The sequence below is a fragment of the Macaca fascicularis genome, chromosome 11 (assembly GCF_037993035.2).
Source record: "Macaca fascicularis isolate 582-1 chromosome 11, T2T-MFA8v1.1".
Taxonomy (NCBI): Eukaryota; Metazoa; Chordata; class Mammalia; order Primates; family Cercopithecidae; genus Macaca; species Macaca fascicularis.
Genome location: NC_088385.1, coordinates 73019760 through 73032973, shown reverse-complemented (window position 1 = coordinate 73032973; position 13214 = coordinate 73019760). Strand labels below are relative to the sequence as shown.

At 41.4% G+C, this 13214-nt stretch overlaps 1 protein-coding gene across 3 annotated transcripts in view; it reads right to left on the bottom strand.

The window, feature by feature from the left end:
- Positions 1 to 368: 368 nt before the first annotated feature.
- Positions 369 to 13214, bottom strand: part of IRAK3 (interleukin 1 receptor associated kinase 3) — a 52459-nt gene continuing 39613 nt past the window's right edge. For 2 of the 3 annotated variants that reach the window (XM_005571462.4, XM_005571463.4), the window contains 4 exons: positions 2703 to 2901; positions 2378 to 2440; positions 2126 to 2290; positions 369 to 846 (listed from right to left, as the gene is read on the bottom strand). In XM_005571462.4, coding sequence (XP_005571519.1) covers positions 370 to 846; positions 2126 to 2290; positions 2378 to 2440; positions 2703 to 2901 — 904 coding nt within the window. In that variant the 3' untranslated portion in view covers position 369. Of the gene's footprint in view, positions 847 to 2125; positions 2291 to 2377; positions 2441 to 2702; positions 2902 to 3055; positions 5259 to 13214 lie in introns of those variants that run through there. The other variant, XM_074007358.1, reaches the window with a different exon arrangement.

Below are 13214 nucleotides of genomic sequence, written 5' to 3'. Positions count from 1 at the left end.
GGCAGATGGAGGCTCTGGGGACTCACACTGAGGATAATAGAGAAGACATTAGAATCCAGTCCCTTTTTGGTAAGTTTTGATTGTTTTGTTTGTCTGAAGTCAGAACCCATGATCTTAAGGAATCTTGAATGGCTCTAATTGAGTGTGGATTTGGTCATGAGACAATTATCCTGATAAAACGATTTTTTAAGTCACTCTGAGGGTTTGGGAAAAAAGGAATGGAATTGTCCAGATTGTTTATCTGCGTCACCCAAACTCACTATTGATCATTATCTTGGCATTGCTTATGGAGCCAATGTCTTCCCAAGGTCATACCTATACTCAGGTGCCTAGGCAATACTTGCTCTTTTCTTTATCTTCTGGAGGAATTTATTCTTTTTTGTGTTGTTCATATTCGTCCCAGGAAAATTTGGAGGAACAGCTGCTCTCCACTGGCCTGCTCCTGCAAGAATGGCCTGGAGCTTCTGAAGAAGGATCCATATTTACCTTAAAGGGCCTTAAGTCCTGGGATGGAACTATATACTTTGGGAACCAACTTTCTTCACGAGAAGAACTGGGCATGTTGCAAGCTTCCTCATTTCTCTTGCTCTCTGGCTTTTTGTCCAAGCTCAGAAACATAACCTCAGACTGGCTGCATTCAAAAGGAGTTTTCTGAGTCATTCTGTCTATCCTCAAGCCTTCATCAGAAGGCAGTAAATGGTTATTCTGGCTTTCATCATCTTCCACTGGAATACTTGGTACATTCTCCAGGAATAGAGGAGAAGGACACCTGAAGGACTTTAGTGACGTGGGAGGATCTTCAGCAAAATACAAGCTGGCTTGAGTACTTTCAAGAGTATTTAGAACCTAATTAACAAAGAAGCAAATAGACATTAAACTAAGTTTGAATAATCTTTCCTTTTACCCTTTATCTCTCTACCTATAAAGAATATTGTTTCATTTTCATGAAATTAGTTCAACTATAGAGTTTTGAATTAGAAGGGATCTTAAAAATTAGCTAAACCCCTTTATTTTGTGGAGTAAATTAAGTGACTTAAAACAAGGTATAAAAGAAACCACACTAAAGTAAATACCAAGAGACCTGACTTAAGCCTCAGATTTGCCACCAACTAGATTTGTGAACTTGGGCAAGTCTCTACATTTTTTACTTCAACCATAATATGTGGAGGATTGGAAGGGAATGAGGAAATAAACCTGTAATTCTTAAATGCCAGTTTGTTTTGTTGTTGTTGTTGGGTTTTTGTTTTGTTTTGTTTGAGACGGAGTCTCACTCTGTTGCCCAGGCTGCAGTGCAGTGGCATAATCTCGGCTCACTGCAACCCCGACCTCCCAGGTTCGGGCAATCCTCCTGCCTTAGCCTCCCAAGTAGCTGGTATTACAGGCACGTGCCACCATGCCCAGCTAATTTTTGTGTTTTTAGTAGAGATGGTGGTTTCCCCATGTTGGTGAAACAAATAAACAATTATTTGTTTATTTGTGCAAATAAATAAGTGAATGGGTGATTAAGCCTATGGATAGATTAATAACTTTTTAAAAATGGATAAGGAAAATATATGCTGCATTTATAATGAGCCAGATCTCTTAATGAAGATTAAACACTTTAGGAGGCCGAGGAGGGTGGATCACTTGAGATCAGGAGTTCGAGACCAGCCTGGCCAACATGTGAAACCCTGGCTCTACTAAAAATACAAAAATTAGCCAGGCGTGGTGGCTTGTGCCTATAATCCCAGCTAGTTGAGAGGCTGAGGCAGTAGAATCACAGAGGTGGAGGTTGCAGTGGGCCGAGACAGTGCCACTGCACTCCAGCCTGGGCAACAGAGTGAGACTCTGTCTCAAAAAAAAAAAAAAAAAAAAAATTGAATAAAATATTCCCTGAAAACTGCTCATTTATGTCTTTACATTAAATTTTTTGTGGGGTCTTGGTTCCACCTAGAAATGACCTCTACCAGAGTACCAAATGATGTGGCTTTTTGACCTGGAAACACTAACTACTATGCTGGAATTCTCTGTTGGAGGCTCGATTTGTCTCATTAACAAATAATTCACTTAGATACACAATTTATCTAGTTTAGATTTTCCATGGTTCTGTGGACTCAGTTTTGAATAAAACCATGTATATACTCACTTCATCCATTGATGGTCTTAACTTTGCCCGCGTTGCAGCACACTGGCCTGCCAAACAGAAGAGCTTGATGGAGAAATTCCGAGGGCAGGGAGGCACCTTCTTATCTAGAAATGAGAGACATGAATCCAGGCCTCTCTTCTCCATCAATTCTATAAGGAGATCCCGCTTGGAAGAGAGGGAGACAATTTTATCACAGAGAACTTGATCGGAAAATGACCAAGAGATAGGTGCCAGGATGAAAACAATTCTTACCAGCTGGATATGTTTTGGATCATCTAACACTACTCTACATCCTGTCAGAACTTCCATTATGACCTACAAGGGATATATAGAAAGTCAGCTATCTTAAACATATACACACAATTTGTTGCAACTATTAACCATGACTATGAATACAGTTCATTCTAATTAATGACTTTATATTTTATTAATTGCTTGATTACAAAAAATTAATATATAAGACGGGCTAACAGAAAATCAATGAGTCAAACGTTAAAACTCTTTGAAAAATTCTTAGAATCTAGAACATTCTTGGCAATAAACTCTCCTCCTTTGTTAACTGGCAGTTGGTACTCACAATTCCAAAGCTGTAGACGTCTGTTTTAATGGAAAGTTTCCCCTGTCTGATGTACTCTTCTGGCATGTACCACAGATGTTTACTGCTGCTGCTGGTCATATTTATGGTACAACTCTGATGTTCTACGTGGGACCGGAAGTGTGCCATGGCAAAATCAGTTAGTTTGGGTTGAAACTGATCATCCAAAAGGATGTTTGCACTAAAATTGCAATCAGGGGCAAACAAGACAAAATATCATAAGGGCACTTCAGTGTAAACAAACATACTAAACTCACCTTCTTCACATCTGGTTAATTCACAACACTGTAAAATAAAGCCAAACAAATTTTCATGAACTAGAGAACATTCTTTCATTTTTCTTAATGTGTAAATCCAAGTGTTATCTGCAACCTAGAACAAAAAGCTGACCGAGGAACAGTGGGCATTTCAAACTTAAAGATACATATGTGAAGTTGCTGTATAAAGCTGATGCTTTCTCAGAGAAACTGAAGTTAACCAAAACAGCTTTCCTTGTGCTTCTCTTACACTTACAGAGAATGTGAACTGAGTTTTAATCAGCTGGTTATGTGTCTGTTATGTGCAAGAGCTGTGCTGTGAAATGCTTGGCTTACGAGCACAGAGCCACTAACTTGGAATGATTTGAGGACTCTTTGGTAGTCCCTGCCCTCATGGCAGCCCTATCCCATGGTTTCATCTCTGTGGTTTTACGGTCTTTGAGTTTTATTTAAACTACAAATGTTTACAGAGACAAAGGCAAAGTGCTTATAGTCAAGTTAAGCAGTTGTCACATTAAAACCTTAAGAATCATCTGACATTTTGGCTGAGGGTAGGCATTGGCTTACTTTTACCTTCAAAGGGCTGTCAAAGCAGGAACAGGAAAGCAAAGCCAAGAGACAGATCCATTTCCCACTGCATACAGCCAGGAGTTCTGCCTTTCCCTGGCTCCTTGACCACCCACAGTTTCCTTCACTATGTAAGCCTCAGTGCCCTCTCTCCTCTCATATGAAATGAGGAGAACAGAACTCTGGCAGGGGGAAAACGAAATGCATAGTGTCCTCCGCAGCATTTGGTAATGCTCAAAAAATGGCAGCTAGGAGGAAGATTAGCAATCAATTCTAAGAGAACAGATGGATATTGAGAAGGAGGTGGGGCAGCCAACAGAAAGTCATGCACTTCCCGGCTTTACTTAGGGCTCTTCAGAGCTTGCTCTTTATCCCCTGAAACCAAAGCATCTAATAGTAGACCTGCCCATCCAAAATGCCCAGAGGTATATTTGTAGTACGACAGGCTGTTACTAAAGGTGCTATAGCAACAGCCATGGGATATCAAGAAGTTCTTAATTCTGAACAAATTTTGAATCTTACAAAAGCTCCAGAAGTCTTTGCTATCCTTATATAGGTAGGTTAATGGGCAGACCCCAGTTCCATAGGTCTGAACTGCAGGTGTTCTTACTGTTCAGAGGACTCAGAGTCCTACTTCTATTTAGACAGTTTGGGGGAAACAGTTCAATGTATGAAGCTAAGGCCTCAAAGATTCTAGTCCAGACTTTGTTTAGGGCTGAGTTGACAATAGAAAAAACAAAGGGACTTCCAGTGGTCTTTTTTTTTTTTTGAGACAAAGTTTGGCTCTTGTCCCCCAGGCTGGAGCGCATTGGTGCGATCACAGCTCACTGCAATCTCTGCCTCCCAGGTTCAAGCGATTCTCCTGCCTCAGCCTCCCGAGTAGCTGGGATTAGAGGCGCCTGCCACTATACCCGGGTAATTTAGTAGAGACGGAATTTCACCATGTTGACCAGGCTGGTCTTGAATTTCTGACTTCAGGTGATCCACCCGCCTCGGCCTCCCAAAGTGCTGGGATTACAGGCGTGAGCCACCGCGCCCAGACTCCGTGGTCTTTTAAGGATAAAGAGACACATTTTAAACTTTATTTCACTCCTCCTTCTGCTAAGGGTGGCAAGGGAATTGTAAAATCCAAAGCGCTCACCTTCTGAGCTCTAGGGCCTCTTATCAGCTGTGTGCTCTCAGCAGTTATGGAAGGAAAGTCAGAGAGGCCTGGTTCCCAAGGCTCATATCAATGAGCACAGTTGTCATTTCATCAATGTCACAGTGTCACACACCCCCATCTGTCACTCCTCACCCACTCTTTTACTTTCTCACTTGGAGAACTGTTGACTAGCCTGACATACCTCAGATGAGGAACAGACTACAATCAGATCTGACTTCTGTCCAGCTCTAGATAAGGAGACTGTCAGTTCATAATCACTTCTTCCCTAGGTTGACTCTTCAACGGATCAGATCAAGTCTGAGGCTCCTGGAGATGCCCTGAGGGTTTCAGAGTGCTGGGGACATTTGAATGCAGGAGTTTGCCGGTGGGCCAGGAGGCAAGGTGGGAATAAAAGGTTCTTCAGCCTTCATTGCCAGGACCCCTCCTTCTGCCCTTCAACTTTGGAGTCACTTCTGCATGCTCCATTTCATTTCAGCACAGGGGGAGGGCAGGAATGTTCTGAATGGCAGATATGCAGTGTCAAACACCTAAACATCTTCCTCTACCACAGTTCTAAAAGAAGGCATAGAATTACAATTGACAATGCCAGAATCATGAGAATGCAAAAGCTGAATTTTTGAAACACCAAAAAAACAAAAAAAAAAAAACAAAAAAAAAACTCTGAATCTTTTTTTAAGTACAAAAAGGGAGAAAAAAGACACAATAACAACAACAAAACCTTCAATCTAATAAACTTATTTGACCAATAGCAAAGCTGGTGGGATGCTTTCAGCAAATGGTGAGTCAGCTTCTGTGAAAGTTGGGCAGAAGGGAGTTGAGTAACCACAAACAATGCTTACATCATAAAACCCAGAGAGGACTTTGGGTCAGTGAAAGGCCATCAACAAGATGTGAAATTATTCTAGGGTACTGAATTTACAGTTTGAATAATGACAATCCGTGAAAAGATAAGTCGTTTTCCAGCTGACTTTAGTGTATAACATAAATTTTGAGTCCAGTGATTTATTCTGTTCTAAATAAAGGTTAGCAGTAGCTGAGGAAGAAGGATGTTCTGTTTTAGGAAAGCGGAAATTGCAAAAGGCCCTTCAACAATCAATTTCTATCTTAATTCTTTTCCCCTGCTTCAACCTTAAATGGAATGTTCAAACACAAAGTGCCTTCGGCTTCCATGCAGATCAGCTGAGTAAGTTTATCCCGTGGGTGAAAATAAACTAACAAAATTAAGAACCTAAAATAACTAGAATCATGGCAACGTCATGCAAAAGGGCAGCCTGCAAGCAACTGTGGCCACCAAAGAGATAGATAAAAGATATCTTTGACCCATATCCATGGTCCATATCCTCAATTTCATGTTTCTACAATCTATTTTTTCTACTCTTTATCACAAGGCTGTTTACCTTAACAGAGATGCCATCCCCTCTCCAGATAATTCCTTTAACAGAATGATCATTGGTTGTACACTGAGGAAGTATGGAGAATCCTATACAGATGATGAGTTTGTAACCTGACTCTAGGATGTTACTTAATTTCTCTATTAGTAGGGGTCTCTAGGACAAGTTTTGGGGGACCTGAATTCCCCAAACAAATGCTACTTTGTAACGAGAATTGCTTTCTTTGCTCACTAGTTTATCTCCTAATTAAGTTCAATCCCTTGGACCTTAAACATAAGACAAGATGCTCCACCTAAATTTTAAGGCAGGATTTGAGTTCAAGTGCAAATACCATATTTGGCATGAAAGAGCATGATTGGTTTTTAAAGATATATATATATACACACACACACACACACATATATATAATATATATAAACACCCACATATATATTATATATATACTGATATATATAATATATATATACATATATATAGTATATAGTGTGTGTGTATATATATGTATGGGCCCAGCAGTCCAGCTCCTGGTTGCCTGGAAACTCTCAGGAAAGACCAGGACTCCAAAGAAGGATCTAGGGAAGAGGGGGCAGGGAGCCACAGATTGACTCCAGATATAAAGAGGACCCAACGGCCCCTCTGGGACAGCCTGAGGCAATAGCACACATGTGCTGTCTGTATTATGGCTGTTGCAACACCGAGACACCACTCACCAAATGCCCTGCCTCCCCTAACTAGATGAGGCAAGACTCAGTTTCTCCTAGAACCTGCAGGCTACTAAAACAGTTGTGCACCCCACCCCAACTTAAGTGTACACTGCATCTTGCCTGGAATGCTACAGTCTGAAACCCTTTATTCCTGTGGGACTGCGGAGCTTTCTCTTTCATCCCCATTGAACCTAGGCAGGTCTGAGAGACACAGTATTCAAGCTTGTTTTTGCTTTGTTGGTGCCTTCTGAGTCTAGGTACTCGGTGCAAAGGCCCAGGAAGGGGTGTTCCTCCTTTAATTGTGAAATTCTGACTCTACCCACAACTAGAACAACCCCCCTCAGCCTGTTTCCTTGTTGGTATAAAGATCTTACTTCACGGGGTTCTTACCAGTATTAAATGAGAAAACGTAAGGACAGTGACACTCACAGAGGGCTCAAAGTATGCTTTAAAGGATATAGGCTGGCCATTGTCCATCCTACGTCCATTACCTTACCTTAAAATCTCAAAAGGCTTGGTTGCATGTCTCTAGAAGAAGTCCAAAGACAGCAACTCAAGGAACAAAAATACAGGGGGTTGTAGGATGTCCCTGGAGATCTGAGGACCCTTCAGTTAATGTCAATAAACTGGCTGAGTTTCAAATAGTTCCAGAGAAGTTCTGGGCCAACATAACTAAAGTCATATTTCCAGACATTTTAAGACAATGGAGAGACAGAAAAAACTGGCAAGTACTGTGCATACGTGTATGTATCTATGTGTATAAGTAAATGAATGTTGGGGCTTAGAGTGGTGGCAAATAGAATTAATAGGGGAAATTTTAATTTATGTCATACTTAATTGTTTTGCCATCCCTTAGAAAAAATCAAATTTGGATATTTTAGAAGAAGGGAGGCACTAGGGGAAAATAGGAAAATCTGAGGAAAAAGAATTGTATATATCTAAAATTTTTCTGAAGATAAAAATAGGCTTTTTGAGGGGGTTAAGAGGGAGAGGGAGGAGACTGATTAAAGAATCTATCAGTCAAACAAAGAAAGAGACTTTGGATTCCCTATAGGCTTTGACATGCCTGTTAAACAATGAGCTAGGCTCCAACTTTCCTGTCTGGGGATAAAGGCAGGAGGAGCCTGGGTCTTCAGGAAAGGGTGTCCTGGTCGCAGGGAAGGGCCAACCTGTGGCCCCCTATGCCCTCTTCCCAACCACTCAGTTTTTCTAGTCTTTCTGAAAGGAAATTATCCATGCACTCACTCACTCTGACCTTACATCTCTGATCAATTTCCATTAAAAAAAAAAAAGTCCATTTAGAGGCAAATAGCTTCTTCCTTCCTTTCTTTCCTAGACCACTTCCCTTGTATGAAAGACTGTTTCACTTGGCAAGAGACAAATGGCAATACTGATTAAAGAACATGATTTTATAGGAAACATTAGAAGTGTTCACCAATATTATCTCTTTGCTTTGGAAACATTAGCAGGAATGAAATGTCTGGGATGGAAAATGCTGAGGACAAAATGCATTTCCATTTAAAATAGTTCATAAATGTGAAAACAATTAAGCTCACTAAGGGATAGGAGGGAAATAACAAGGAAGTTTACTGCTTTCAGATGCTTTTAAGTGATCCTGTAAGTCAAAAACATCTTTGTTTCTCCAATAAAAATGTGAGGGTCTTTGCCAAGAATACAGGCTGCAACTTTTCAAGATTCTTTTCTTTAAATCCTTTCCTTCTCAAATTCCACCACCTGGAAGCAGATTTTGTTTTTATAACATTCTCTTTGAAGAGTTCAAATTACTGAGACATTTTTTAGCTAAATAAAACCCCAGACTTGTTGAAAGCACCTTGGAAACATGGGCATTGCTTCTCCTGTGGGTGTTTCTGAGCTGTGTCTTTGACAGCTTCTTCCTTAGAAAGCTATCTACTCTCACTGCTTTCCAGGCCCGATGTCCCCTTCAATGCCTGTTGCTACTGCCAATTTCCCCAGGAGTCCAATGTCAGCATTTCCAAATTTCTGCACACTAATTATGCTCTCCTCTCCTTCCCAATTGCCCTGTCTCTGCCGATGACACCAGCATGTTTCCAGTAATCCCAGACCTTTAATTCCTTAAAAAGTGTATGATGATTGGACTCACACAAACATGGAATGCAACCTCCCTTTTTCCTTCCACAGCCATGAGACAGAGGCCAGCCACTAATCTCTGTAAGCCTCAGCTTTCTCCTCTATCAAATGGAGATAATAACTATAACACCTGAACTCAGGCTTGCTGGGAGGATTGCTAACAAGTTATTCAGCAGGTGCTGATGTCAGGTGAAAAGTCTCTGGTCTCATTGAGCTCCCTCATCTGATGGCAGTCTATCCGCTACCCGTAAGGTATTAGTACTTACTATGCAGTCAGGACAAATTGTGCTTTCTGCTGTCTTGGCCTCTGTCCATTCTGTTCCCCTCATCTTGAAAACACTCTCCCCTGCTTTATTTTTATCCGAATCCTCTCCACAGCCATAAGATTCACTTCCTCCATGAACTTTTCACTTGACCGCTCTGAATTCCAGTGCTCCTCCTTTCTCCAAAATTCCTACTGTACAGCCCCAACGACATCATTTGACACTTACAGGGAGACCACCTGATGTTGTTTACTTAAGCATAATGTTGAGTCTATAACAGGGTCACATTCTCCTGTAACAGTCCTAGACTCGTGAGTATAGAGCCCAGGACAAAAATAGGCAGGTGTAATGTCAAAGAATTGACAGCAACAAGAGGTCACCTTAAGACTGTCTTGGTTGGCTCCGAATGTGCAAGTGTGAAAACTTTTGGCCGCTCTCTGGCCACAGAAAGACAGACAAGCCCTGGGTCTGAACTCTGATTTCTTTTTCTTCTTTTTGTTTTTGTTTTTATTTTGTTTGTTTGTTTGTTTTAGACGGAGTCTCGCTCTGTCACCCAGGCTGTAGTGCAGTGATGCAATTTCAGCTCACTGCAACCTCCACCTCCTGGGTTCAAGCAATTCTCCTGCCTCAGCCTCCAGAGTAGCTGGGACTACAAGCGCACGCCACCATGCCTGGTTAATTTTTATTTATTTATTTGTGTGTGTGTGTGTGTGTATTTTTAGTAGAGATGGAGTTTCAGCATGTTGGCCAGGCTGGTCTCAAACTCCTGACCTCAAGTGATCTGCCTACCTCGGTCTCCCAAAGTGCTGGGATTATAGGTGTGAGCCACCGCACCTGGCCTGAACACAGATTTCTGGTGATCTTCCCACATCCACATCTTCATCCTCCCTCCTCCCTGCTGAAGACATGAGTACCATTTCACTTTGCTTTAGACAAAAGATGTTATTCACACTTTGGGCACCAGGCTGCTGAATAATGACTTTCCAGCTTTCATTTTAAAAACTATTTTAAAACCATAAAAATGACAGATTATCCAGCTTCTTTACTGATAAAATTAATTACACAGAATGATTGAACTGATAACTTAAGGATTTCATTTAGTAACTTGAGACTGTCTTTTGGAACTTTTTCCAATTATTTGGCTTGAGATAGTAAGGTCTGATGCCAAGTTATTTTTGTCTAATAAATTTTATGTTATTGTTAGACTAGAACATACTTCTTTAAATACAATCTAAAGAACATAAAGAAGTAAAAACATAAACCATTGAAAAATAAGCTATAGTTTCTCCAACCAAATAAAATGTTGTTGATATTTTGGTATGTTTTACTTTTAATATTTTTTTTAATGCATGAATTTGTAGTTATACGAAGTTATAATTATATACTATATGTTACTTTAATTTGGTCTTTTCCACTTAATCGCACCATATATACATTGTTCCATGTTATTTCATACTGTTAAAAACATAATAATATCAAAGATTTAGGATAAAGTGTTCTGTGACTCATCACTCTGAAGCCCAAATACAGAAAAGAAAATAAAGGTAACAGCATCTTCCATTGTTCACTCCTCCAATAAAAACAGAGCCCCGAATTACTCAGGGAAAAGGCCACTGTTTAACACAGATTTTGAGATGTCCTTTTCTGAGCCAATCATTGGAGCTGTACAATAAAACTGCATCCCTCCTAGAAGCTGTCTCCCTTACACAGATTTAGAAAATTAATACGACAAAGGCAGAAGAGGCAGGGATTTCAGACAGCTCAGTCCTAAAAGCACTGACCTATACACAGAGGGATCAAGACTCAGAGAGGCCCAGGTTTAGAGCACAGCAGAGGATTCATTTAAAAGAGATTCAGGAGGGTAATCTAGGTCAGCCAATCACATCTGGCCGAGGCTGCTGGGGCCTGACTGTCATTACCATCTGACAGGTGTTCAGTGTCCCAAATGAACTGAGTTGGTCTCATTCCAGCTTCTAGAGAACAGGTGTGCACACCACCAAACACTAGGGGAAAATCCACTGTTACAGTTGGCACTAATTAACATCTTTGCTGGCAGGCTCAGCAGAAAGGCCAAGAGTTCAATGACTCTGGAAGGGACTGATTTGCTTTGGAACAGGCAGGGATACACTGATGAGCCCTTGTGAAACCACAGTTCTCTAACAAATGCCCACAGCCATGGATCTCCATACCCTGACACGTGCCTGGGTGTGCACATTTTATGAATGGGTTACATTGAAATCCTTGAACTCTTTGGAACACTCAGAAAGGCAACAATTGTCAGCAGCCCCACCACCAAGTAAAATATAAAATACATTGCTAGATGCATTTCAAGCCCTGTCTCTTCCATAATATTCTTGTTTCTGATCAGATCTCTCTGGGTACTCTGTATCTTTGTTACCTGTTGGGCATTCTGTCTAGCAGTGTTGCTTAAATGATTTTTAGAGTTCTGTACATCCAGACGAGTTCCTGGGATAGTGACCTGGAAGAACTGGCCTCCTTTTAAGTTGTGAGAACCTTTTGGTTTTCACCTATATCCTAGACGAGCTGCAGACTCTCACTAGAGCCCAGCTTGTCAAACCTAGTTCCTCAGCCTAGTCAGCATCTAAAGCCTCATTCCATCCCCTGCTCACCACAGTCCTTATTCTTCTCTAGTCTCACTTTACCTTATTCTCCAACCTTGTCCTTTCTTTTCCAACCAACTGATTTCTCTTGCTTTTACCATGTACGTGACAATTCTTTACTCTGTTCCTTTGAACAAATTATTGCCTCCACCAGGAATATTCTCTCCCCTTCTTTCAACCAATCCCACTTTTTCCAAGACCTGGCTTGGAACTCTCTAACGAGAGGAAGCCTTGTCAGACCAGCCACTCAGCGGGCATAGTTACCGTTGCACTACACATTTTGTGTTTATGTTATCTTTCTGATTACCAGGTTGAACCTTCAAGGACAAGACTATCATCAGCAATGTCTCTCCCACTGTGGTCTAACACAATGATCTGTACACAACAGATGTTCTATAAACATTTGTGAAATAAGATGAATGGGATTCTCAAGATATTTAATAAACACTTTTTTTTTTAAGTGGAGAATGGGGTTTCACCACGTTGGCCAGGCTGGTCTCAAACTCCTGGCCTCACGTAATTGACCCACTTTGGCCTCCCAAAGTGCTGGGACTACGAGCGTAAGCCACCACACCTGGTCAGTAAACATATTAACAGAGAAGTAATTTTTCTTAAACTAGAGCTTAGTCGGTGGGTCCACTTTTCAAACACTATAAACTGACGATAGAGGGAAGAGTGTTAAGTAAAAAGACTGATTGGCCACCACAGTACTTGGTCTCTGCCATTGTGCCACTCCCACCACTTCTAGACCAGTTAGGACAGGAGTTACCACTGAAGATGTGTATGCTCTGTGCCAAGGACCTTATGTCATTTAACCCTAGGAGATAGAAGCTATTATTCTACTACTAGCATTTTGCAGAGGGAAAGATTGAGGCTTGCAGACATTAAGCAATTTGCTCAGAATCGCATTTTAAGTGGAAAGTCTCTCTGATTTAAACATTATGGGGACAATGAGCTAAGAGAAAAGGATGGGAGGAGGGTGGGGAGCAAAGTACGTGAAAAACAAAAATCTTTGGGTCACATTTTTCAGAACTCTGTCCTGTCAAATCTTCCTTTATAATTATGGTGGCTGCCATCTCCCAACATGACTCCACGCACCCCCAGCCCCACCCTTTCCCACCCCGTCCTTTACCACCCCACTTGGCTCCCTCCTTGGGTCCCAGGGAGGCTCTGGTTCCCCAGCAGGAAGAGTTGGCTAAAGATGGCTCACAGCTGAGCCACAGTCTGGGAACTGTCTTGGTAGAAGCGAGTTGCCTCACGCAGCCACATTACTGCTCCACAAGAAGGCTGGTCAGATGCAGGGCTGCAAAGTCCAGAGTATCCTACCTGCCTCTGGGATGTCTTTGAAGGACCATCCCAGCTTCAGTGCTTCCCCATAGCATGGACTGAGGCCTCTAGGACAACAATATCCCAACTCAAC